Genomic DNA, 27,320 nt, shown 5'->3' with positions numbered 1-27,320 from the left:
TAAAACATATTCTGAGGTCAATTTGATTTCAAAAAGAAGTAGCTGTCAAATTTAACCCAGTGTTAAGTTAATGGAATGAGCATGAAATGACCCCAAATTCCAAGTAATATTAGAAGTGTTCAAATTCTCCTCGTTGAAGAGTCATCTTTTTGTCTAATCTATTAATTAGTTTGATAAGACTTAATTGCACCTTTTACCTAGCAAGTGTATAAACTTGTCATTCAATGCCTATTATAAATAGTTCTTTATCCACCCTCCATTTCCTACAACATAATCCACACAAATTCAAAAGTAAAAAACCAAAATGGCAATCAACTTGAACATCAAACTAGCTCTTCATGTGTGTCTTTTGGGATTGTTATTTGTTATAATTCCATCATATGCACAAAATTCCCCTCAAGACTACCTAAATGCACACAATTCAGCCCGAGCCCAAGTGGGCGTTGGTCCCATGAGATGGAACAACAATCTGGCTACATATGCCGAAAACTATGCCAAGCAAAGGCTGGGTGACTGTAACCTCATCCACTCTAGAGGGCCATACGGAGAAAACCTAGCCAAGGGTAGTGGTGCCTCCTTCACTGGAGTGCGAGCTGTGAGCCTTTGGGTTGAAGAGAAACCTTTCTATCACCATAATTCCAATAGTTGTGCTGCAGGTAAAGTTTGCGGACATTACACCCAGGTGGTATGGCGTAGATCTAATCAACTTGGTTGCTATAGAGCTCTGTGCCGGAACGGTTTTTGGTTCGTTATCTGTAGCTACTCTCCTCCTGGTAATGTTGCCGGACAACGCCCATATTGACTTCCTTATATATAAGTTGTTGAATTATATATTATTTGTGTTTAAACTTTATGCTTCAATAAATAAGCTTGAGATCAAGCAGATATTGTGTGTTTCATATATATGTTTTTATCAACTTGGCAATGAGACCACACATGTAAATTGGATTCGTTTGAGTCCCTCTATGTGTTGACATCATTATGTTAATATTATTTTCTTATATGTGAAATATTGAGTTTCAATTTCACTGTAATTTCACCTCATATAATTTACAAGTTATAGCTCAAATGATCCATCCTTATATACTAATCAAATGGTCCAAGTAATTTATAAATATCCAAAAATAGCTTAAAGTTAATATATATATATATATATATATATATATATATATATATATATATTCTAAAAAAAAACTTATATATTATTATTGAGAATAAAAAAATATTAAAATAAACCTACATTAAAACAAATAAGACAACAAATATTACCTAATTTAAATAGAAAATATATATTCTTCCGGTTAGTAATCTTTTCTTGAGATAGCAGAAATTATATATATATATATATATATATATATATATATATATATAAATTGATGTTACAAAGAAAGAAATTAGATACAATGTTACAAAGAAAGAAATCACAAGAATACAAGATTGATTCGAGGCATGTGTTTATCACGTTTCACTTAAAATAGTTCTACCGTCTCTTTTGTGCTAGAACTTATCACAGATGACTATCTTTTAAGATACAACGAATCTAGTAGTGAATCAACACTGAAATCACTTAGGAAGGAACTTGATAAAGTACCTAAATCGATCATTGGGTTTCAACAAAAATACGACAAATCAAGAACTCAAAGAACAGTCGGTTGAATGAAAAACTCTTAGTTGAATGAAGAATTCGAAGAACACTTCATTGACTTTTCAAATACTAGAGAGATAATGAAAGGGGTGAAGTAGAGTTCCAACCTAAGGGGATATATATAGTTGTTAATTAAACCATCACAATAAGATAATTTATCAATATCCAACGGTTGTCATTCTTAGACTCTTGAGATTCAATCGTATTCATTGGCATTCGATCTTTTCCATTGACATTAAATTTTACCAAAATTCAAATTTGAATCTGGTATGAATTTATATTTAATTGAATTAAATTACATTTAATTTATTTATCCAAATTCTCATTTCTATTTAATTAATGGAATTAGTTTAAAATTACAACAACTCTCACATTAATGGAAATTGAAAGATTAACCTAGTGAAAGGTTCAATAGTTGAATCCTACATAAAATATGTATGTGTAACATTCCCTTATGAAAGTATATATACCTTTACTATCTGATTAGTAGACTCGATGTCTTTGAACTCAAGACTTCATGCTTGTGTTCATTTTTTCCATTGAACACATGCATGGTTCTGTGAGAGTGTCTATAATTGAACCGTGTAATTTCTTCGAAGCGGCCCCACTTCTTCCTCATATAGGTGATCTTTTTGTTCACAAAAAAATCATTAAAAGCGATATGCTTATCCTCGTCAAAATATATATTGATTCGTTATAGGATTAATCCTCAACAATAATCTTCAAAGTACGTACGATTAGATTGTCCCATTGAATCTAGTTCTTGGGATATCTAGTATGTATATGTTGGGTTTCCTTCATAATAACTTACAGTAGGCTCGTGTCTTAAAAGATTTTTAAGTTAAATTTTTATTCAATAGTTTGGTTAGTGGATTCACAATGTTATTTTTGACTAACATAGTCAAATACGATAACTCTATTAGAGAGTATAGTCTAATGACATTATGTCTAAGATATGTATGTCTAGATTTAACATTACTCTAGCTTGTCCAATTTCATATTATTATCACAATAATTAAAAATTTACTTTTAGACAATCTTGAAATATCTTCTAATAAGCATAATCATTCATACATATTTATCATTTAAATATTCTTTTGTGAAAAATATTGTTTACTTGGTTAACTAGTAGACAAAATGTCTTTGAACTATTATGCCTTTGTATAAAGGATTACATATTTCATAAAAAAAATTGTTAGAAGATTTCAACCCATGTAGTTGCACTTTTAAGTGTAAATATATTCACTTGTAGACGTAAAGTCTTTCATATCACTTTATCGTTTGATAACAACATGATACCTTGTTTAGTGCAACTTACATCCTTAGTGGATTTAATCATTTTTATCGTAATTTTCAACGATAAAGACACGTACTAAAGTAATCATTTTCAGTATCTTCATGATATACACAATTGTCACATTTATTAACTTTTCAGTTAAAACAAAATATGATCAAAATTTTCATACCATTATCGTAAACATTATTATAAGTCATACAAACTTTATAAAGATAATTTTTTTTATTAATTTATTTTATAAAATCTATTTTGAAGATAAGTGTTCTTCAGATTTTTATAAAAATAATATTAAAGAAAAATGCGTCTCTTAATTTAAAACCTTCAAAAAAATCAAATTGAACAAAAACTAAACAAGTATAAACAAACAATTTGCTTCTTATGTTAAGTTGCGCAAATTTATCTTTTGCAGAAACTATATCTCTCTAACAATAGACCATACTTTTATTTATCATAATATACATAATAATATTTTGTGTTATCTATATATATCTAATGATGCTTAATAAATAAAATGTATGGTGATATTCACGCTCTCACTACATCTCACATAGGCTTATTATATTTTATCACCACATTCGTGTTGGTACCTTTTAAAACACGCATTTATGTGAATTAAATCCAAAGTTTTTATTTAAACAAGAGATTGTCACACAATTCTTTTGTTATACTTATTATTAAATTAATAAGATAACTATTATTGTGAATATTGAATTGAATAAATCATTCATATATAATTTTTATATAAGAGATTATAATGCTTATTTATATATAAATTATAAGTAATGATAAAGAGAGCGATGCTGGAGCAGAGACTCCACATCAACCCCCACCTGGCATTCACGTGGAAAAAATAAGATATGGTAAAAAAATATTATCACGTAATAAATTAAAAAGAAAAAATAATGTTCAGGATAGAATGGTCCCGAACATTGCTTTCTCTATCTAACTTTTTACATTATAATATTTTTTCCCACCATGGATTATTTTTTCCTTGTGCCTGTCAAGTGGGGGTCTCTAACCTCAGCATCGCTCTCTCTATCATTATTCGTAAATTTTTACATAATCTCTATATAAGAAACTATAATGTTGAATCAATTAAAATATTCATTTCAACATATTATTTTCTATAAAAAAAAATTAGAATATTTAATAAAATAAATATTCATCATCATGTCACCTTATTTCTACAAAAGAAATCATAATGTTTCAAACATCTTTGACCGAAGCCGCTTAAATATTTATATTCGGTTGCACGTTTGCATCCGATGATGTTGGCACATATGCTGCATCGTTTCTCAAATCAATTAAGATTTTTTCCTTATAAGACCAAATCAAATAAGGTCTTATTATTGAGATCTAGAATCAAATATGTCTTCTCTATTAATATCGCATAATCATGACCACGAGTTCCCTAATCCATTGTAATGCCTTTTCCCTCATATGACTTGTCACAAAATGCACCTCGTCTTCTTCAAGCGTATTTTTAACCCAAAAAATCTTTCTGCCTCATAAATTCAGCCTTCGACATCTTCGACATTTTCTCCAAAGAATTTTGGAAAATTCATTTTGACAACTCACCGCACTTTATTCATTCATGTGCCTGATTATGTTTACGACTTTCATTCAACTACTCATCATATTGCCAAGAGTGTCGCTCTGATACGAATGATATACCTTAAACTATAATTATGTAATATATCTTGAAATCAATGAACAAGAAACAAGAATCTAGAATTTAGAATGAAGAGAAGATAAGAATCAATGGGGGAGAGATAAAATCCTAACAATTATGGTGAATACAATTGGGGGAAGAATGAGAAAATAGAGAGAAGTTGATCTTGAGAGATTTCTCGAATAATGTCTAGTGTTTTCTGCAGATTAGGATCTCTTCCTTATATAGCCTCCACCTACCATAATTAATTACTTTGTCGAATAATCTTTATATTATATTCTCTTCCTTATATACTCTTCAACTGCCATAATCAATTTCCCGTCAATCTCACATTTTTGGCTATTACCTTATTAATAATTATTTATTCTCAGTCAATTAACTATTCCATATTTTATATAGTTGTTTTATTAATAACGGATACGTCTAACCGTCAACTTATTTTACGGTTAAGAAACATAACCTAATGATCCCTCAGAGTATTCTTTTTGCCTCTTTAAATCCAAGCTACATAACCCTTCAACTTCTTGGTCTCCAACTTTACCGTTATTATAGCCTTCTTTTTCCTTTATTTAGAAAAATTTATTCTTCTTTTTAGACTCAACACTTTCAACAAATAAATATATACACAATTAAAAATAATATCTTAATACCATAATATAAATATAGTATATAAAACAATGTATATATATATATATATATATCATATATTCTTAGTTAGTAATCATCGTATCACATTCATATTAATTATAGACACTTAATTAATTTAAGAACGTATATATTATAATTAATTATTTTAAAAATGAAACCATATTTTCAATTATAATTAATTTTAATTACTATTAATAACTATAACCATTAATTATCTGAAAATTAAAAACTAACTTTTTAGTTATTTTTTATTTATTATTCATAATAATTATAGTAACCAACCAACCTTTAATTAAAAAGAAAACAAATTATTATTTTCAAGATAAGTTTGTATATTGAATATACAATTTTTCTTGAGAAAATTTATATGTTAGCTTATAAAATTAAGTTTCTGACAACACAAGAAAAATGTTAATAATTAACATATATTTACGTGTATAATAATGACTTATCTTTATTAATCGATTCTTCTCCTTTGTAAGATAAATAATTTCAATTTATTGAAAAGAGTCAGCATCTCTTTTGCAACATCGCAACTCGTATTTCTGAATCGTCAAAGATAAAGATTTTCAACGGCAAAAATTATTAAATAACTTAGTACACATAAATTGTTTTAAGATTGTTAGATATTTTGTCTTTATATAACATAAATATATATATATATATATAATTGATTCTACAAAGAAATAAATTAAATACAATGTTACAAATATGAAATCATTAGAATATAATATTGATTCGAGGCATGTGCTTATCACATTTCCCTTAAAATAGTTCAATTGTCTACCCTTGTGATGGAGTTTATCACAAATGACCGTCACAAGGCAGTGGCGAATCCAAAGCCAGATTTCAACGGGTGCTCCAAAATTTATCAAGTATAATGTTGTTTTACTATACAACACTTATATCAAAAATAAAAGTATAATAATTAATAATGATAATAATAAAGATACAAAATCACGTCGATACTAATAAAATATTTATCCTTTTACAATCAACTACTACTAGACGTACAAACAAATGGAGACAATTGAGTTCTTCGGGTGTTCTTTTGTTGAAAATATTGTAAACTTTGTTCTTTTTCAACTGTGGAAAAAATCTCATTCTCGTTGTATACTCCCAAACTATCATTCATCCACTCATCACTCATTCTATTACGTGAATCAGTCTTGATAATTTAATCACAGAAAAGACCCTTTCAATAGAACCAATCGTAACAGCCAATGCTAACTCAATCGACCGATATACCAATATAAAAACTTTATGTTTCCCAGTTTCAACCATCTTTTTTGCAAGACTTCTCAAATCTTGAATCATAGAAAATTCATATCATACATTTTGAATGTACGTCTGAAGATGGTTCTCAAGTACTATACGGTCAGTTAATGAAAAATCCTCAGAATAAAGTTCAGCAAGATAAAGTATCTTACCAATATCAAATTGAGAAAATGAGTCATTTGAATCTAAACAAGCAATACAAGTAAATACATATGTAGTTGATTCCGAAAAATGATGTTCATCACTAGAATCATTGTATCAAGAACTTATTATTATGAAAAAGACGAAAAAAATGCTATTAGAAATAATAAAATTCAATAGATTATTTGACCACGAGTGATGAAAATTAATACCTCACAAAAAATTCCAACACGATAGTGATAAAATTTAGTAATCATTTTCCCATTATGTCTACTTAGACCACGAGTTCTCATATTTTTTCCATATTCGGTATTTGGATCATATGCTGACTACAAAATGTGTTAACGTCATCCAAATATTTCTCTCATCCTTCCTCTCTAAATTTATGTAACCTATCTTTCATCGTCTTGATCAAACTGACGGTCAATACCATGTTTTGATCTTTTTGTTGTAAGAAAGTGACAACTTATTTGTGATCCCCAACAAATATTTCATGAAATACATCACAAACACAAATTTATAACTCTTCAAGGATCCGCCACTGACTTTTATATATATATATATATATATATATATATATATATATATATATATATATATATATATATATATATATATATATATATATATATATATATATATATATATATATATATATATATATATATATATATATATATATATATATATATATATATATATATATATATATATAGGATGAGACAAGGAAGAGGTCACTTAAGTCTCTAACATTCCATCTAGCAAACTTGGAGTTCTATCAAAAAAATCATCACAAATGTCACCATTTTCTCCCTTCAAAATGAAAACTCGCCAATATACTCGATCCATCAGCTTGTCGTCAAGAACACACTCACTTCTTACTCAGTTCAACGAATACTTAAGCAAACTATGATAAACTGAGTCCACATCTAACTCATTTTCTACCCTTGGACATAAGTTAAGTAGCCTTCAAGATCTGTATTATTTTTGATGACTTGATCCAGATGTATCGTTTCTTGCCCTTTTATGATATTATTTAATATTACATCTCTGCGTCTTCATTTTTGACATATAGATGTAGTTTAATTTGTTCATAGATATACTAAACATAAGACTATACTCTTAAACAATATAATACAAATTTTAATGCAGCAATATTCAATTATAAATGAATACAACCATTTCACAAGACATCACTCTTTTCTCATTTGAACATAAGTCAATTGGCAAAGATATTTTTGCCTATACACTATACAATATAGTAAAAATTTCATTGCAGCAACATGCTATTATAAATAAATACAACAATTTTAATGGTAAAGTTGAACATCAAAATGTAGCATATTAATAGTATCTATCACAAAAACATACTTCAAGGGTATATTTCAAAATCAGTCTATACTTTTAGGGAACTAGCCCCAAAAAAACATACAGTCGGTCATGCATAGAGAAGTGCTCCCCCACTATCAAAATAAACCAGACAAAAGACATTATTCAAAAAATCAGGTGAGAGAGGCTCAAACTCTCAACCTCGAGATTACTCAAAGAAGCACTGAGACCTACGCGCTAGCCAACTACGCCACCACACCTTGATACCACTTGTCATTTATAATTATATATAGATAGGAAATTATACCCAAACTTTTCACAAAATTCAGGGGGTGCTTAAGCCCTTCTTGCACCCCTTGAATCATTCACTGCTCACAGGGTACAACAAATCTAGTAGTGACTCAACACTGGAATCACTACGCAACGAACTGTTGGTGATATTATCTCATAACAATTACACGTAAATAATATATGAAAATAATACAATGATAATAAAATACATACAACATATTATTTAAGAGATGAAGAAAAATCTTCTCGTTTTCTCTGAGGCCTGTGGAAACACAGTTTCATCGTCTCCCGTTTGTGCTGGAGATTTTCGTCGGTGGCTGCTTCTCAAGGTACAACGGAACCTACAATGATTTAGCAAAAAAAACCACTACAACAACAAACTAGACAAAAGTACCGGGTTTCGCACAGAAATGATCGAGTCAAGAAACTCGAAAAACACTCACAAGATCGCTCACAAGAACACTCACAAGAATACTCACAAGAACAATGAAAGACCTTAGAATTCTAGAGTGAGAAGTGATAAGAAAAATGTATGGAGAGGAATCAAGGTGAGGGGATATTTATAGTTGAAAATTAAACTCATAATCAATTATTTAATCCAACGACCACTAATCCATCATCCATTCATCCAACGGTTATCCTTACTTGCTTTTTCATTATCTTTGCAAGTTACATCCAACAATAAGTATTTTATAGTTACAATAGCAATTAACACCATTTTTTAATTGCCTCATTCAATGCATTAATGTTAATTGTAACAATTAACAAATTTAATTCACAATGAATTTGATGTGAATTTCATTTCGATGAAATTTCACCTTAATTCAAATTTGAATTTCATGTAAATTCCATTTGAATTAATTTTACTTTAATTCACATTTGAATTTCATGTGAATTTCATTTGGATTAATTTCACTTTAATTCACATTTGAATTTCATGTGAATTTCATTTGAATTAATTTCACACTTAATTCACATTTAAGTTTGGTGTGAATTTCATTAGCCAAAATATCATTTCCATTTAATTAATGGAATTTGTTTAATTCCAATACGAACTTGACAAAATACTTGAATCGATCATCGAGTTTTAACAGAATACTGTGAGTCAAAAACTCAAAGAACACTCGGCTGAGTGAAAAACTCGAATAATACTCAGTTGAGTGAAACACTCGAAGAGCACTCAAGAAATAAAGAAAACACTTTTCGAATTCTAATGAAATAATGAAATGAGTGAAGAAGAGTTCCAACATGAGGGGATATATAGTTGGAAATTAAGACATCACAATAAATTTATTTATCAATCCAACGTTGATAATTTATTTAACGGTTGTCATTCCTAGAGTTTTGGCATTTCTAGACTTTTGACATTTAGTCTTATCCATTGAATTCCATCATATCCATTGATATTAAAATTTAAAAAAAAAATTACAAATTTGGTATGAATTTATATTTATTTAGATTAAATTATATTTAAATTTATTTATCTAAATTCACATTTTCATTTAATTAATGAAATTAGTTTAAAATTCCAACAACTCTCATGTTATTAAGAGGTTATAGTTTTTCTTGATTTATACACGAAAATGTAAAACAAAACCGTTGTTTTTGGTTAAAAAAATCTTAAACCGGTTTATTGATTGATTTAGTTTGGTTCTACTAGTTATATATATTATTGGTCATTTCAGTTTGGTTAAATTAGCTCTAATTTATATATATTTTAATACAAAATTTATTTCATTATATAATATATTTAAAGAATAATTTATATATATTACATGATGGAATATTTCGTGGTATATAATTAATAAACAAATATAAATTATATATTGACTTTAGATCCAATTTTGGATCGAAATTGATCCAAGAAAAAATAAGTTGAGTACTAAATCCATTTTAAAAAATATTCTTAGGTCAATTTGATTTCAAAATGAAGTAGCTGTCAAATTTAACCCGATGTTAAGTTATTGGAATAAGCATGAAATGACCCCAAATTCCAAGTAATATTAAAAGTGTTCAAATTCTCCTCGGTTACGAGTCATGTTTATTAAATTACATATATATATATATATTGTACATTTAAGTACAATTGATTAACTTAAATTCACACATTTGAATGATTAAAATAACTTATTAAATCAATTCAATAGTTGCCTAATTTTTTTAATGACACTTGAATTTAATTAAAGATGAAAATGACACAATTATAAATACAAAAGAGACCAACTTGAGCCAATTAAAAGTTAATGTTAAATTTTAGATCCATAAATAAATAATATTAGTTAGAAATGTATATTTTCAATCTGATTATAATTGTTATTTCTTCATCTCTAACAAATAGTAAATATTTCTAACTATAGTTACATTTAGTGAAATTGATTAAATATAAGCAAACTTCTCAAAGAGATAAAAGGGAAGAAAAACTTTGGAGTAACTTAAAAAATAAATAGCATTGAGAATAAATTGTTAGTTCTAATATATGTGATCAAAAATTTATGAGAGTAGACATTTTGAGAAACATTTATTTAACTTTATCTTAAGATGATAAAATTAAATTTGGGATGACACCATTTGAATTATTCTTTTTGTCTAATCTATTAATTAGTTTGATAAGACTTAATTGCACCTTTTACCTAGCAAGTGTATAAACTTGTCCTTCAATGCCTATTATAAATAGTTCTTTATCCACCCTCCATTTCCTACAACATAATCCACACAAATTCAAAAGTAAAAAACCAAAATGGCAATCAACTTGAACATCAAACTAGCTCTTCATGTGTGTCTTTTGGGATTGTTATTTGTTATAATTCCATCATATGCACAAAATTCCCCTCAAGACTACCTAAATGCACACAATTCAGCCCGAGCCCAAGTGGGCGTTGGTCCCATGAGATGGAACAACAATCTGGCTACATATGCCGAAAACTATGCCAAGCAAAGGCTGGGTGACTGTAACCTCATCCACTCTAGAGGGCCATACGGAGAAAACCTAGCCAAGGGTAGTGGTGCCTCCTTCACTGGAGTGCGAGCTGTGAGCCTTTGGGTTGAAGAGAAACCTTTCTATCACCATAATTCCAATAGTTGTGCTGCAGGTAAAGTTTGCGGACATTACACCCAGGTGGTATGGCGTAGATCTAATCAACTTGGTTGCTATAGAGCTCTGTGCCGGAACGGTTTTTGGTTCGTTATCTGTAGCTACTCTCCTCCTGGTAATGTTGCCGGACAACGCCCATATTGACTTCCTTATATATAAGTTGTTGAATTATATATTATTTGTGTTTAAACTTTATGCTTCAATAAATAAGCTTGAGATCAAGCAGATATTGTGTGTTTCATATATATGTTTTTATCAACTTGGCAATGAGACCACACATGTAAATTGGATTCGTTTGAGTCCCTCTATGTGTTGACATCCTTATGTTAATATTATTTTTCTTATATGTGAAATATTGAGTTTCAGTTTCACTGTAATCTCACCTCATATAATTTATAAGTTATAGCTCAAATGATCCATCCTTATATACTAATCAAATGGTCCAAATAATTTATAAATATCCAAAAATAGCTTAAAGTTAAGTATATATATATTAAAAAAAACTTTATATTATTATTGAGAATAAAAAAATATTAAAATAAACCGACATTAAAACAAATAAGACAACAAATATTACCTAATTTAAATAGAAAATATATTCTTCCGGTTAGTAATATTGTCTTGAGATAACAGAAATTATATATATATATATATATATATATATATATATATATATATATATATATATATATATAATTGATGTTACAAAGAAATAAATTAAATACAATGTTACAAATAAAGAAATCACCAGAATACAAGATTGATTCGAGGCATGTGTTTATCACGTTTCACTTAAAATAGTTCTACCGTCTCTTTTGTGCTAGAACATATCACAGATGACTATCTTTTAAGATACAACGAATCTAGTAGTGAATCAACACTGAAATCACTTAGGAAAGAACTTGATAAAGTACCTAAATCGATCATCGGGTTTCAACAAAAATACGACAAGTCAAGAACTCAAAGAATAGTCGGTTGAATGAAAAACTCTTAGTTGAATGAAAAATTCGAAGAACACTTCAGAAATGAAGAACTTTTCAAATTCTGGAGAGATAATGAAATGGGTGAAGTAGAGTTCCAACCTGAGGGGATATATATAGCTGGTAATTAAACCATCACAATAAAATAATTTATCAATATCCAACGGTTGTCATTCTTAGACTCTTGACATTCAATCTTATCCATTGGTATTCGATCTTTTCCATTTACATTAAATTTTACCAAAATTTAAATTTGAATTTGGTATGAATTTATATTTAATTGGATTAAATTACATTTAATTTATTTATTCAAATTCTTATTTCTATTTAATTAATGGAATTAGTTTAAAATTTCAACAACCCCACATTAATGGAATTAATTGAAAGATTAACCCAGTGAAAGATTCAATAGTTGAATCCTATATAGGATAGGTATGTGTAACATTTTCTTATGAAAGTATATATATAATTTTACTAGCCTATTAGTAGACTCGATGTCTTTGAACTCATGCCCTCGTGCATGTGTTTGTTTTGTCCATTGAACGCATGCATGGTTTTGTGAGAGTGTCTAGAATTGAACCGTGCAATTTCTTCGAAGCGGCCCCACTTATTCCTCATATATGAGATCTTTTTTCTCACAAAAGATCATTAAAAGTGATATGCTTATCCTCGTCAAAATATATATTGATTCGTTATAGGATTAATCCTCAACAATAATCTTCAAAGTACGTACGATTAGGTTGTCTCATTGAACCTAGTTCTTGGGATATCTAGTATGTATAGGTTGGATTTCCTTCATACCAACTTATAGTAGGCTCGTTTCTTAAAATATTTTTAAGTTAAATTTTTATTCAATAGTTTGGTTAGTGGATCCACAAAGTTATTTTTGACTAACATAGTCAAATGTGATAACAATATTAGAAAGTTATGTCTTTGTGTAAAAGATTACATATTTCATAAAAACAAATTCGTTAGAAGATTTCAACCCATATAGTTGCACTTTTAAGTGTAAATATATTCACTAGTAGACGTAAAGTCTTTCATATCACTTTATCGTTTGATAACAACATGATATCTTGTTTAGTGCAACTTACATCCTTAGTGGATTTAATCATTTTTATCGTAATTTTCAGAGATAAAGACACATATTGAAGTAATCATTTTCATTGTCTTCATTATATACACAATTGTCATATTTATTGACTTTTCAGTTAAAACAAAATATGATCTAAATTTTCATACCATTATCATAAACATTGTTATAAGTCATACAAACTTTACAAGGAAAATTTTCTTTATTAATTTATATTATAAAATCTATTTTGAAGTTAAGTGTTCTTCAGATTTGTATAAAAATAACATTAAAGAAAAACGCGTCTCTTAATTTAAAACCCTCAAAAAATCAAATTGAGCAAAAATTAAACAAATATAAAGAAAAAATTTGCTTCTTATGTTAAGTTGCGCAAATTTATCTTTTTAGAAAATATATCTCTAATAATAGACTATCCTTTTATTTATCATAATATAAACAATAATATTTTGTGTTATTATCAATAAAATCATTTGTCCCCACATTCGTGTTGGTACCTTTTAAAACACACATCTTTGTGAATTAAATCCAAAGTTTTTTTAAACAAGAGATTGTCACAAAAAATTTTTGTTATACTTATTATTAAATTAATAGGATAAATATTATTGTGAATATTTAATTGAATAAATCATTCATATATAATTTTTATATAAGATATCTTATATTAGAATGCTTATTTATATATAAATCATGAGTAATGATAAAGAGAGCGATGTTGGAGATGAGACTCCACAGCAACCCCCATATGGTAAAAAAATATTATCACGTAAAAAATTAAAAATAAAAAGTAATGTTCGGGACAGAATGGTCCCAAACATTACTTTCTCTATCTAACTTTTTACATTATAATATTTGTTTTCCCACCATGGCTTATTTTTTCCCTGTGCCTGTCAAGTGGGGGTCTCTACCCCAGCGTCGCTCTGTCTATCATTATTCGTAAATAAATTTTTACATAATCTCTATATAAGAAACTATAATGTTGAATCAATTAAAATATTCATTTCAACATATTATTTTCTATAAAAGAATTTAGAATATTTAATAAAATAAATATTCATCATCATGTCACTTGATTTCTACAAAAGAAATCATAATGTTTCAAACATCTTTGACCGAAGCCTCTTAAACATTTATATTCGGTTGCACGTTTGCATCTGATGATGTCGACACATATGCTACATCGTTTCTCAAATCAATTAAGATTTTTTCCTTGTAAGACCAAATCAAACAAGTTCTTATTATTGAGATCTAGAATCAAATATGTCTTCTCTATTAATACTTCATAATCATGACCACGTGTTCCCTAAGCCATCGTAGTGCCTTTTCCCTCATGTGACTTGTCACAAGATGCACCTCGTTTTCTTCAAGCGTATCGTTAACCCAAAAAAAATTTCTGCCTCATAAATTCAGCCTTCGACATCTTCGACATTTTCTCCAAAGAATTTTGGAAATTTTATTTTGACAACTCACCGCACTTTATTCATTAATGCGCCTGATTATGTTTACGATTTTCATTCAACTACCCATCATATTGCCAAGAGCGTCGCTCTGATACCAATGATATACCTTAAACTATAATTATGTAATATATATTGAAATCAATGAACAAGAAACAAGAATCTAGAATTTAGAATGAAGAGAATATAAGAATCAATGAGAGAGAGATAGAACCCTAACAACTAGGGTGAATACAATTGGGGAAGAATGAGAAAATAGAGATAAATTGATCTTGAGAGATTTCTCGAATAATGTCTAGTGTTTTCTGCAGATAGGATCTCTTCCTTATATAGCCTCCACCTACCATAATTAATTACGTTGCCGAATATTCTTTAGAGTATATTCTCTTCCTTATATACTCTTCAACTGCCATAATCAATTTTCCGTCAATCTCACATTTTTTGCTACTATCTTATTAATAATTATTTATTCTCACTTAATTAATTATTCCATATTTTAGATAGCTGCCTTATTAATAACGGATACGTCTAACCGTCAGCTTATTTTAGGGTTAAGAAACCTAACCCTAATAATCCCTCACAGTATTCTTTTTGGCTCTTCAAATCAAAGCTACATATAATCCTTCAACTTCTTGATCTCCAACTTTACCGTTATTATAGCCTTCTTTTTCCTTTATTTAAAAATATTTATTCTTCTTTTTTTGATTCAACTCTGTCAACAAATAAATATATACACAATTAAAAATAACTAGCATGATTTCCGTGCGATGCAAACGGATAAATTTATAAAACAAAATCAAAATTTCTATATTAAAATAATTTAATCACACTATATACTATATTAACGGTTTTCATATTGTGTATATATTCTTTCACATTTCCATTTTTATTAATATTTTGTGAAGTTATCTAATCTCAAATTTATTATAATTTTTCTTTATAGATTTTTTTTTTAAAATACAACTAAAATAAAATAATACAAATATGGTCATTTATTTAAAAATTTAGTTTTTTAGTTTTATTAATTTAATTTAAAAAATTTAACGTGAATTATCACACTATCTTAAATTGGCGAAAATAATATTTGAGAAAAATATGTTGGTATTTTTTTTCTCTTTTGTGCATAATTATTTCAGCTTCATTATATCCTCTCAAAGATTTCGAAAACAGTTTATTATACATTAAAAGTCAAAATATTAATTAAAATATATGTGAAATGTTATTAAAAAATAATATTAAACCATCTTTTTTATGTCAACACCATAAAACTCTTTTTCAAAACTATATATATAAATATAATTTTATTTTGGTTAAAAAATATCATTAATTCAATTTTATAATATTTTGTATAAAAATATATATATATATATATATTTATAATAATATTAGAAATTAAATTAATAAATATTTATCAATTATTTACAACATATCAAAATATAGAGTTAAATATATTTTGTATTATTTATATATATATAATATATTTATTATATTTTTGTATTATATATATAAATAATTAAAATATTAATATTATTCATTAAAATATAATTTTATTTATAGTTTTCTTATAAAATATCTTATTAGGTTTTGTTATAGAAAAAAAATTAATAATAAAAAAAATCTAAATCTTTGGAGAAAGAGAATTATTGGGTTCCTCTTGATTTCAAATCATCGTCTTCTTTTGCTTCCCATTTTTCTTCAAATCAAGATCGAATTTTTTCTTCTAGGTCTCTCTTACGTTGTCGTCGCCCTCCTTCGTCGCGTCGCCGTTGCCCACCTCCACGTCTCGTGCTACTTATACCTAAGGAGAAATGAGAGTCAATTTAAGAAATACCTAGACCTAAGAAGAAAGGAGAGACGAATTTGATGAAAAATTCATATAAAATGTGTAAAAATAAAAAAAAATAAAAATTCTTTTCTAAATCTACGGAGACAGAGAATAGTCGTCTTCCTCTTGATTTCGAATCTTCGTCTTCATTTTATTCTCATTTTTTTCAAATCAAGATCGAATATTTTCCTCTATGTCTCTCTTGCGTCATCGCCGCCCTCCTCCGTTGCATCATCGTCGCTCTTCTCCATCACGTCGGCGTCGCCCTCCGCCTCTTCTCATGCTACATATACCTAAAGAGAAAGGAGTGTCGATTTAAGAAAGACCTAAACCTAAGGAGAAAGGAGAGATAAATGTAACGCGAAAATTTGATAAATCGTGAGAATTTGATTAGAAAATCATATAAAATGTGTAAAAATAAAAAAATTAATTAATTTTAAATTTTTTTTAAAATAAATTCAGAATCCACGGAGGTAGATAAATCCTCGATTTCCTTTTAATTTCCAATCCTCGTATTCATTCGCTTCCCGTTTTCTTCAAATCAAGATCGAATATTTTTTTCTGGTCTTTCTTCCGTTGTCGACACTCACCTCCTAAGGAGAAAAGAGAGATAATTGTACTGCGAGAATTTGATGAGAAATTCATATAAAATGTGTAAAATTTTGGTAAATATCACCCTAAATTTTTGTTTTAAACATTTTTATATATATTATCTTCGTTTACGTAGGGACTCACACATGCCATCTTACTTTTGGCCTTCCCCATTAATCACAAATTCACATACGCATTTACGTAGGAACTCACACATGCCATCCACATCGACCACAAATTCACCCACTCATATCCACATGCACAATCATTTATAAATTCGCATAAATTGAGACTCGAACTCTGGTCTCTAATATGAAATGTGAACACTTTAACCATTAGACCACTTGTGTTTTTTGAATTTAATTTAAAATTTTATGTATGTATAAATATTTAATCCTTGTTAATTAATAATAGATAAAATATATAATGAATAAAAGAAAATTAATTAATTAATTAACTATATAAATAATATATTCATTATATATTTTATCTATTATTAATTAACAAGGATTAAATATTTATACATACATAAAATTTTAAATTCAATTTAAAAAATACAAGTGGTAATGGTTAAAGTGTTCACATATTTATTATTTATATAATTAATTAATTAATTTTCTTTTATTCATTATATATTTGTATCTATTATTAATTAACAAGAATTAAATATTTATACATACATAAAATTTTAAATTAAATTCAAAAAATACAAGTGGACTAATGGTTAAAGTGTTCATATTTTATATTAGAGACCAAAATTCGAGTCTCAATTTATGCGAATTTATAAATATGGGATTGTACATGTGGCGATGTGGGAGTCCCTGATTGCGCATGTGCATGTGGGTATGAGTGGGTGAATATATGGTCGATTGGGTGAATATATGGTCGATGGGGATGGCATGTTTGAGTCCCTACGTAGTGGGTGAATTTGTGGGGAAGGCCAAAAGTATGTACAAAGAGATAATATATATAATGATGTTTAAAACTAAAAATTTAGGGTAATATCCACCAAATTTTTACACATTTTATATGAATTTCTCATTAAATTTTTGCGGTGCAATCGTCTCACTTTTATCCTTAAGTCTAGGTTTTTCTTCAATCAACTCTCATTTCTCCTTAGGTATAGTTAACACGAGAATAGGAGGTGCGCATCGACAACGGAAGAGAGACCAAAGGAAAATATTCGATCTTGATTTGAAGAAAAATGAGAAGTGAATGAATACGAGGATTCGAAATTAAAAGGAAGTCGAGGATTCTATACCTCCGTGGATTTTGAATTTTTTTTAAATTCAAAATTAATTAATTTTTTATTTTTACACATTTTATATGAATTTCTAATCAAATTCTCACAGTTTATCAAATTCTCGCGTTACATTCGTCTCTCCTTTCTCCTTAGGTTTAGGTCTTTCTTAAATTGACACTCCTTTATCTTTAAGTATAGGTAGCACGAGAAGAGGAGGAGGGCGACGTCGACGTGACGGAGAAGGGCGACGATAACGCAACGGAGGAGAGCGATGACGATGCAAGAGAGACATAGAGGAAAATATTCGATCTTGATTTTAAAAAATGGGAAGCGAATGAAGACGAGTATTCGAAATCAAGAGGAAGACGAGTATTCTCTGTCTTCGTAGATTTAAAAAAGAAAATAATTATTTTTATATTTTTACACATTTTATATGAATTTCTCATCAAATTCGTCTATCCTTTCTCCTTAGGTCTAAGTCTTTCTTAAATTGACTTTCATTTCTCCTTAGGTATAAGTAGCACGAGAAGAGGAGGTGGGTGAAGACGACGCGACGAAAGAGGGCAACGACGATGTAAGAGAGACCTAGAGGAAAAAATTTCATCTTGATTTGAAGAAAAATTGGAAGCAAAAGAAGACGAGGATTTGAAATCAAGAGAAACCTGATAATTCTCTGCCTCTAAGGATTTAGAATTTTTTAATTTTTTTTATTATTAATTTTTTATTCTATAACAAAACCTAATAAGATATTTTATAATAAAACTATAAATAAAATTATATTTTAATTATTTATATATATATATAATACAAAAATATAATAAATAGATTATATATATATAAATAATACAAAATATATTTAACTCTATATTTTGATATGTTTTAAATAATTGATAAATATTTAATAATTTATTTTATAAATTATTATAAATATATATTTTTTATATAAAATATTATAAAATTAAAAAATATTATTGTTTAACCAAAATAAAATTATATATATAATAACACTTCAGTATAAATATATATATATATATATATATAAATATATATATATATAGTTTTGAAACAAGAGTTTTATGGTGTTGACATAAAAAAGATAGTTCAATATTATTTTTTAATAGAGATTTCACATATATTTTAATTAATATTTTGACTTTTAATGTAAAATAAACTGTTTTCGAAATTTTTGAGAGGATATAGTAGAAGATGAAATAATTATGTACAAAAGAGAAAAAAAATACAAACATATTTTCTTCAAATATTATTTTCGCCAATTTATATAAAAAATTTTATTTTTTTATATATTTGTTCGTTTGAATCGCACGAAAATCAGGCTAGTTCATATTAATTGTAGATAATTAATTTAAGAACGTATATATTATAATTAATTATTTTAAAAATGAAACCATATTTTCAATTATAATTAATTTTAATTACTATTAATAACTATAACCATTAATTATATAACCATTAATTATCTGAAAATTAAAAACTAACCTTTTAGTTAATTTTTTATTTATTATTCATAATAATTATAGTAACCCACCAACCTTTAATTAAAAAGAAAACAAATTATTATTTTCTAATTTATTTTCAAGATAAGTTTGTATATTTTTGTATATTGAATATACAGATTTTCTTGAGAAATTTTATATGTTAGCTTATAAAATTAAGCTTATGAAAACATAAGAAAAATGTTAATAATTAACATGTATCTACGTGTATAATAATGACTTATTTTAATTAATCGATTCTTCTCCTTTTTAAGATAAATAATTTCAATTTATCGAAATGAGTCATCATTTCTTTTGTAACATCACAACTCGTATTTCTGAATCATCAAAGATAAAAAATTTTAACAGTAAAAACTATTAAATCACTTAGTACACATAAATTGTTTTAAGATTGTTAGATATTTTGTCTTTAAATAACATAAATATATATATATATATAATTGATGCTATAAAGAAATAAATTAAATACAATGTTACAAATATGAAATCATTAGAATACAATGTTGATTCGAAGCATATGCTTATCACATTTCCCTTAAAATAGTTCAATTGTCTACCCTTGTGATGGAGTTTATCACAAATGACCGTCTCCTAGGCAGTGACGAATCTAAAGCCAGATTTCAACGGGTGCTCCAAAATTTATTAAGTATAATGTTGTTTTACTATACAACACTTATATCTAAAATAAAAGTATAATTAATAATGATAATAATAAAGATACAAAATCACGTCGATACTAATAAAATATTTATCCTTTTACAATTAAACTACTACTAGACGTACAAACAAATGGAGACAATTGAGTTCTTCGGGTGTTCTTTTGTTAAAAATATTGTAAACTTTGTTCTTTTTCAATTGTGGCAAAAATCCCATTCTCGATGTATACTCCCAAACTATCGTTCATCCACTCATCACTCATTATATTACGTGAATCAGTCTTGATAATTTAATCATAGAAAAGACCCTTTCAAAAGAACCAATCGTAACAGGTAAAACCAATGCTAACTCAATCGACCGATATACCAATGTAAAAACTCTATGTTTCCCAGTTTCAGCCATCTTTTTTGCAAGACTTCTCAAATCTTGAATCATAAAAAATTCACTTCATACATTTTGAATGTAAGTTTAAAGCTGGTTCTCAGGTACTATACGGTCAGTTAACGAAAAATCCTCAGGATAAGGTTCAGCAAGATAAAGTATCTTACCAATATCAAATTGAGAAAATGAGTCCTTTGAATCTAAACAAGCAATACAAGTAAATATCTCTGTAGTTGATTCTGAAAAATGATTGCTCATCACTTGAATCATTGTATCAAGAACTTATTATTATAAAAAAACGAATAAAAAATGCTATTAGAAACAATAAAATTCAATAGATTATTTGCCCACGAGTGATGAAAATTAATACCTCACAAAAAATTACAACACGATAGTGATAAAATTTAGTAATCATTTTCCCATTACGTCTGCTTCGACCACGAGTTCTCATATTTTTCCATATTCAATATTGGGATCATATGCTGACTACAAAATGTGTTAACGTTATTTAAATATTTCTCTCATCCTTTCTCTCTAAATTTATGTAACCTATATTTCATCGTCTTGATCAAACTGACAGCCAATACCATGTTTCAATCTTTTTGTTGTAAGAAAGTGACAATTCATTTGTGATCCCCAGCAAATATTTCACGAAATGCATCACAAACACAAATTCATAACTCTCCATGGATCTGCCACTGACTATATATATATACATATACATAGCAGATGAGACAAAGAAGAGGTCACTTAAGTCTCTAATATTTCATCTAGCAAACTTGGATTTCTATCAAAACAATAATCACAAATGTCACCATCTTCTCCCTTCAAAATGAAAACTCGCCAATATACTCGATTCATCAGCTTTTCATCAAGAACACACTCACTTCTTACTCAGTTCAACGAATACTTAAGAAAACTAGGATAAACTGAGTCCACATCTAACTCATTGTCTACCCTTGTACATAATTTAAGTAGCCTTCAAGATCTGTATATTTGTTGATGACTTGATCCAGATGTATCGTTCCTTGCCCTTTTATGATATCATTTAATATTACATCCTTGCGTCTTCATTTTTGACATATAGATGTAGTTTAATCTGTTCATAGATATACTAAACATAAACCTATACTCTTAAACAATATAATACAAATTTTCATGCAGCAATATTCAATTATAAATGATTACAACAATTTCACCATACATCACTCTTTTCTTATTTATTTATTTTTTGGGGAAAAACGACTTAGCGTCATTTCATTAAAAATTCCCAAAAATGGGAAAAAAACCACGAGTTTAAGAGATCATTCTGGACAGGCCTAGAATGATTTTGAAGTCGTAACATTCTAAATAAAAGTTAAAAACGTAAATGAATTATCTGATTACAATAATTTCAATTTTAGTGAGTTCAAAAAACGGTAAATTCCAGTTCCTGCAAATATTTCAGTTCTGCTTCGTGCTTGAAATTCTTCTCCACTCTTTTCTTATTTGAACATAAGTCAATTGGCAAAGATATTTTTTCCTATACACTATACAATATAGTAGAAATTTCTTTGCAGCAACATTCAATTATAAATAAATACAATAGTTTTAATGGTAAAGTTGAACATCAAAATGTAGCATATTATCACAAAAACATACTTCAAGGGTATATTTCAAAATCAGTCTATATACTTTTAGGGAACTAGCCCCAAAAAAATACACATTCGTTCATGCATAGAGAAGTGCTCCCCCACTATCAAAACAAACCAGACAAAACACATTATTCAAAAAATCGGGTGAGAGAGGCTCAAACTCTCAACCTCGGGATTACTCGAAGAAGCTATGAGACCTACGCGCTAGCCAACTACGCCACCACATCTTTGTACCACTTGTCATTTCTAATTATATATATATAGAGGAAATTATATCCAAACTTTTCACAAAATTCAGGGGGTGCTTAAGTTGCACCCCCTTGAATTCGTCACTACTCACAGGTTACAACGAATCTAGTAGTGACTCAGCACTGGAATCACTACGTAACGAACTTGACAAAATACTTGAATTGATCATCGAGTTTTAACGGAATACTACGAGTCAAGAACTCGAAGAACACTCGGCTGAGTGAAAAACTCGAATAACACTCAGTTGAGTGAAGAACTCGAAGAGCACTCAAGAAACAAGAAAAACACTTTTAAAATTCGAAACAGATAATTAAATGAGTGAAGAAGAGTTCCAACATGAGGGAATATATAGTTGGAAATTAAGTTATCACAATAAATTTATTTATTAATTTAACGGTTGTCATTTCTAGACTCTTGGCATTTCTAAAATTTTGATATTCAATCTTATCTATTGAAATTCGATTTTATCTATCTATTGATGTTAAATTTTACTAAAAATTCACATTTAAATTTGGTATGAATTTATATTTATTTGGATTAAATAACATTTAATTTATTTATCTAAATTCTCATTTTCATTTAATTAATGAAATTAGTTTAAAATTCCAACAATTTTTTATAGGTTTTGTCGATTTATACACGAAAATTCAAAATAAAACCTAAGATATATTTTAATACAAAATTTATTTCATTTATATAATATATTTAAAGAATAATTATATATTTTAAATGATGGAATATTTGTGGTATATAATTAATAAACAAATATAAATTATAAATTGACTTTAATTAACATTATTTACTAAAAAAATGAGATCCAAGAAAAAATAAGTTGAGTACTAAATCCATTTTAAAAAGTATTCTTAGGTCAATTTGATTTCAAAATGAAGTAGCTGTCAAATTTAACCCGATGTTAAGTTATTGGAATAAGCATGAAATGACCCCAAATTCCAAGTAATATTAGAAGTGTTCAAATTCTCCTCGGTTGGTTACGAGTCATGTTTATTAAATTACATATATATATTGTACATTAAAGTACAATTGATTAACTTAAATTCACACATTTGAATGATTAAAATATAACTTATTAAATCAATTCAATAGTTGCCTAATTTTTTTAATGACACTTGAATTTAATTAAAGATGAAAATGACACAATTATAAATACAAAAGAGACCAACTTGAGCCAATTAAAAGTTAATGTTAAATTTTAGATCCATAAATAAATAATATTAGTTAGAAATGTATATTTTCAATCTGATTATAATTGTTATTTCTTCATCTCTAACAAATAGTAAATATTTCTAACTATAGTTACATTTAGTGAAATTGATTAAATATAAGCAAACTTCTCAAAGAGATAAAAGGGAAGAAAAACTTTGGAGTAACTTAAAAAATAAATAGCATTGAGAATAAATTGTTAGTTCTAATATATGTGATCAAAAATTTATGAGAGTAGACATTTTGAGAAACATTTATTTAACTTTATCTTAAGATGATAAAATTAAATTTGGGATGACACCATTTGAATTATTCTTTTTGTCTAATCTATTAATTAGTTTGATAAGACTTAATTGCACCTTTTACCTAGCAAGTGTATAAACTTGTCCTTCAATGCCTATTATAAATAGTTCTTTATCCACCCTCCATTTCCTACAACATAATCCACACAAATTCAAAAGTAAAAAACCAAAATGGCAATCAACTTGAACATCAAACTAGCTCTTCATGTGTGTCTTTTGGGATTGTTATTTGTTATAATTCCATCATATGCACAAAATTCCCCTCAAGACTACCTAAATGCACACAATTCAGCCCGAGCCCAAGTGGGCGTTGGTCCCATGAGATGGAACAACAATCTGGCTACATATGCCGAAAACTATGCCAAGCAAAGGCTGGGTGACTGTAACCTCATCCACTCTAGAGGGCCATACGGAGAAAACCTAGCCAAGGGTAGTGGTGCCTCCTTCACTGGAGTGCGAGCTGTGAGCCTTTGGGTTGAAGAGAAACCTTTCTATCACCATAATTCCAATAGTTGTGCTGCAGGTAAAGTTTGCGGACATTACACCCAGGTGGTATGGCGTAGATCTAATCAACTTGGTTGCTATAGAGCTCTGTGCCGGAACGGTTTTTGGTTCGTTATCTGTAGCTACTCTCCTCCTGGTAATGTTGCCGGACAACGCCCATATTGACTTCCTTATATATAAGTTGTTGAATTATATATTATTTGTGTTTAAACTTTATGCTTCAATAAATAAGCTTGAGATCAAGCAGATATTGTGTGTTTCATATATATGTTTTTATCAACTTGGCAATGAGACCACACATGTAAATTGGATTCGTTTGAGTCCCTCTATGTGTTGACATCCTTATGTTAATATTATTTTCTTATATGTGAAATATTGAGTTTCAATTTCACTGTAATCTCACCTCATATAATTTACAAGTTATAGCTCAAATGATCCTTATTTACTAATCAAATGGTCCAAGGAATTTATAAATATCCAAAAATAGCTGAAAGTTAATATATATATATATATATATAATTAATTGATGTTACAAATAAATAAATTAAATATAATGTTATAAAGAAAGAAATCATTAGAATACAATGTTTATTCGAGACATGTGTTTATCACATTTCACTTAAAATACTAGAATTGTGCTGGACTTATCACAGATGACTGTCTACTAGGGTAAAACGAATCTAATAGTGACTCAACACTAGAATCACTCTGCAACGAACTTGACAAAGTACTTAAATTGATCACTGAGTTTTAACAAAAATACGATAAGTCAAGAACTCAAAACACTCGATTGAGTGTAAAACTCGAAAAATACTCAGTTGAGTGAAAAATTCGAAGAACACTTAAGAAACAAAGAAAAGACATTTCGAATTCTAGAGAGATAAAATGAGTGAAGAAGAGTTCCAACTTGAGAGGATATATGTAGCTGGTAATTAAACTATCACAATAAATTCATCTATCAATATTCAATAGTTGTCATTCTTAGACTCTCGACATTTCTAGACTCTTGGCATTTTAGACTCTTGACATTCAATCTTATCCATTGACATTAAATTTTACTAAAGATTCAAATTTGAATTTGTTATAATTTATATTTATTTGGATTAAATTTCATTTAATTTATTTATTCAAATTCTCATTTCCATTGAATTAATGGAATTTGTTTAAAATGTCAACAATCTCCCACAATAATAGAAATTGAAAGATTAACCTGGTGAAAGGTTCAATAGTTGAATCCTACATAAGATAGATAGGTGTAACCTTTTGAAAATTCTCTTATGAAAGTATATATAACTTACTAATCGATTAATAGATTCAATGTCTTTGAACTATTCTGTCATTTATGTAAACGATTATACATTTTCACATAGAATCTTTCTGATAAATGTCTAGCCTTCATGGTTGTGTTCGTTTGTCCATTGAATACGCGTCTGGTTCTGTGAGAGTATCTAGAATTGAGCCATGCAATTCCTTGAAAACGGTCTCAATTTTTCCTCATATATGTGATATTTTTGCTCACAAAGAATCATTAAAATTGATATGCTTATCCTCGTCAAAATATATATTTTTTCATTATAGAATTAATCCTCAACAATAATCTTAAAAGTCAGTACGATTAGGTTGTTCCATTGAACCTAGTTCTTGGGATCTCTAATATGCATATGTTGGGTTTCCTTAATACCAACTTATAGTAGGCTCATGTCTTAAAAAAATTTAAACTAACTCTTTATTCAATAGTTTGGTTAGTGAATCCATAATGTTGTTTTTGACTAACATAGTGAAATGTGATAACTCTATTAAAGAGTATAGTCTAATGACATTATGTCTAGATTTATCATTTACTCTAAGTTTGTTCAATTTCATATTATTATCACAATAATTAAAATTTTACTTTTAGACAATCTTATAATATTTTTTAATAAGCAGAGTCATTCATACAAGTGAAAAATATTGTTTACTTGGCTAACTAGTAGACAAAATGTTTTTGACCTTTGTGTAAACGATAACATATTTCATAATAAAAAATACGTTAAAAGATTTATACCCATAAAGTTGCACTTTTAAGTATAAATATATTCACTTGTAGACGTAAAGTCTTTTATATCACTTTATCGTTTGATAACAACATGATACCTTGTTTAGTGCAACTCACATTTTTAGTGAATTTAATCATTTTTATCGTAACTAGCATAATGTCCCTGTGTTGCAAGGATAAATAAAATTCACATTTACAAAGTTGAAATAGACAATACTCACATTTTTGTTGTCGACATCATCATT

The 27,320-nt window shown here is 27.9% G+C and overlaps 3 protein-coding genes across 3 annotated transcripts; all 3 read left to right on the top strand.

The window, feature by feature from the left end:
* Positions 1–304: 304 nt before the first annotated feature.
* On the top strand, positions 305–805 carry LOC124927663 (pathogenesis-related protein 1B-like). The gene has a single exon (XM_047468118.1). The coding sequence runs from the start codon at positions 305–307 to the stop codon at positions 800–802; it is 498 nt and encodes a 165-aa protein (XP_047324074.1). The 3' UTR covers positions 803–805.
* Positions 806–11,038: 10,233 nt separating this feature from the next.
* LOC124927516 (pathogenesis-related protein 1B-like) lies at positions 11,039–11,539 on the top strand. The gene has a single exon (XM_047467944.1). The coding sequence runs from the start codon at positions 11,039–11,041 to the stop codon at positions 11,534–11,536; it is 498 nt and encodes a 165-aa protein (XP_047323900.1). The 3' UTR covers positions 11,537–11,539.
* A 13,168-nt stretch (positions 11,540–24,707) lies between these two features.
* Positions 24,708–25,212, top strand: LOC124927452 (pathogenesis-related protein 1B-like). The gene has a single exon (XM_047467860.1). The coding sequence runs from the start codon at positions 24,708–24,710 to the stop codon at positions 25,203–25,205; it is 498 nt and encodes a 165-aa protein (XP_047323816.1). The 3' UTR covers positions 25,206–25,212.
* Positions 25,213–27,320: the final 2,108 nt, after the last annotated feature.

This window comes from Impatiens glandulifera, chromosome 2 (genome assembly GCF_907164915.1).
Source record: "Impatiens glandulifera chromosome 2, dImpGla2.1, whole genome shotgun sequence".
NCBI classification, from domain to species: Eukaryota; Viridiplantae; Streptophyta; class Magnoliopsida; order Ericales; family Balsaminaceae; genus Impatiens; species Impatiens glandulifera.
Note: the sequence above shows the minus strand (reverse complement) of the source record. Positions and strands in the feature narration are given on the sequence as shown.

Bases quoted from the DNA above. Each gene is read 5' to 3' on its own strand.
- LOC124927663 (XM_047468118.1), top strand. From the start codon at position 305: ATGGCAATCAACTTGAACATCAAACTAGCTCTTCATGTGTGTCTTTTG.
- LOC124927452 (XM_047467860.1), top strand. From the start codon at position 24,708: ATGGCAATCAACTTGAACATCAAACTAGCTCTTCATGTGTGTCTTTTG.
- LOC124927516 (XM_047467944.1), top strand. From the start codon at position 11,039: ATGGCAATCAACTTGAACATCAAACTAGCTCTTCATGTGTGTCTTTTG.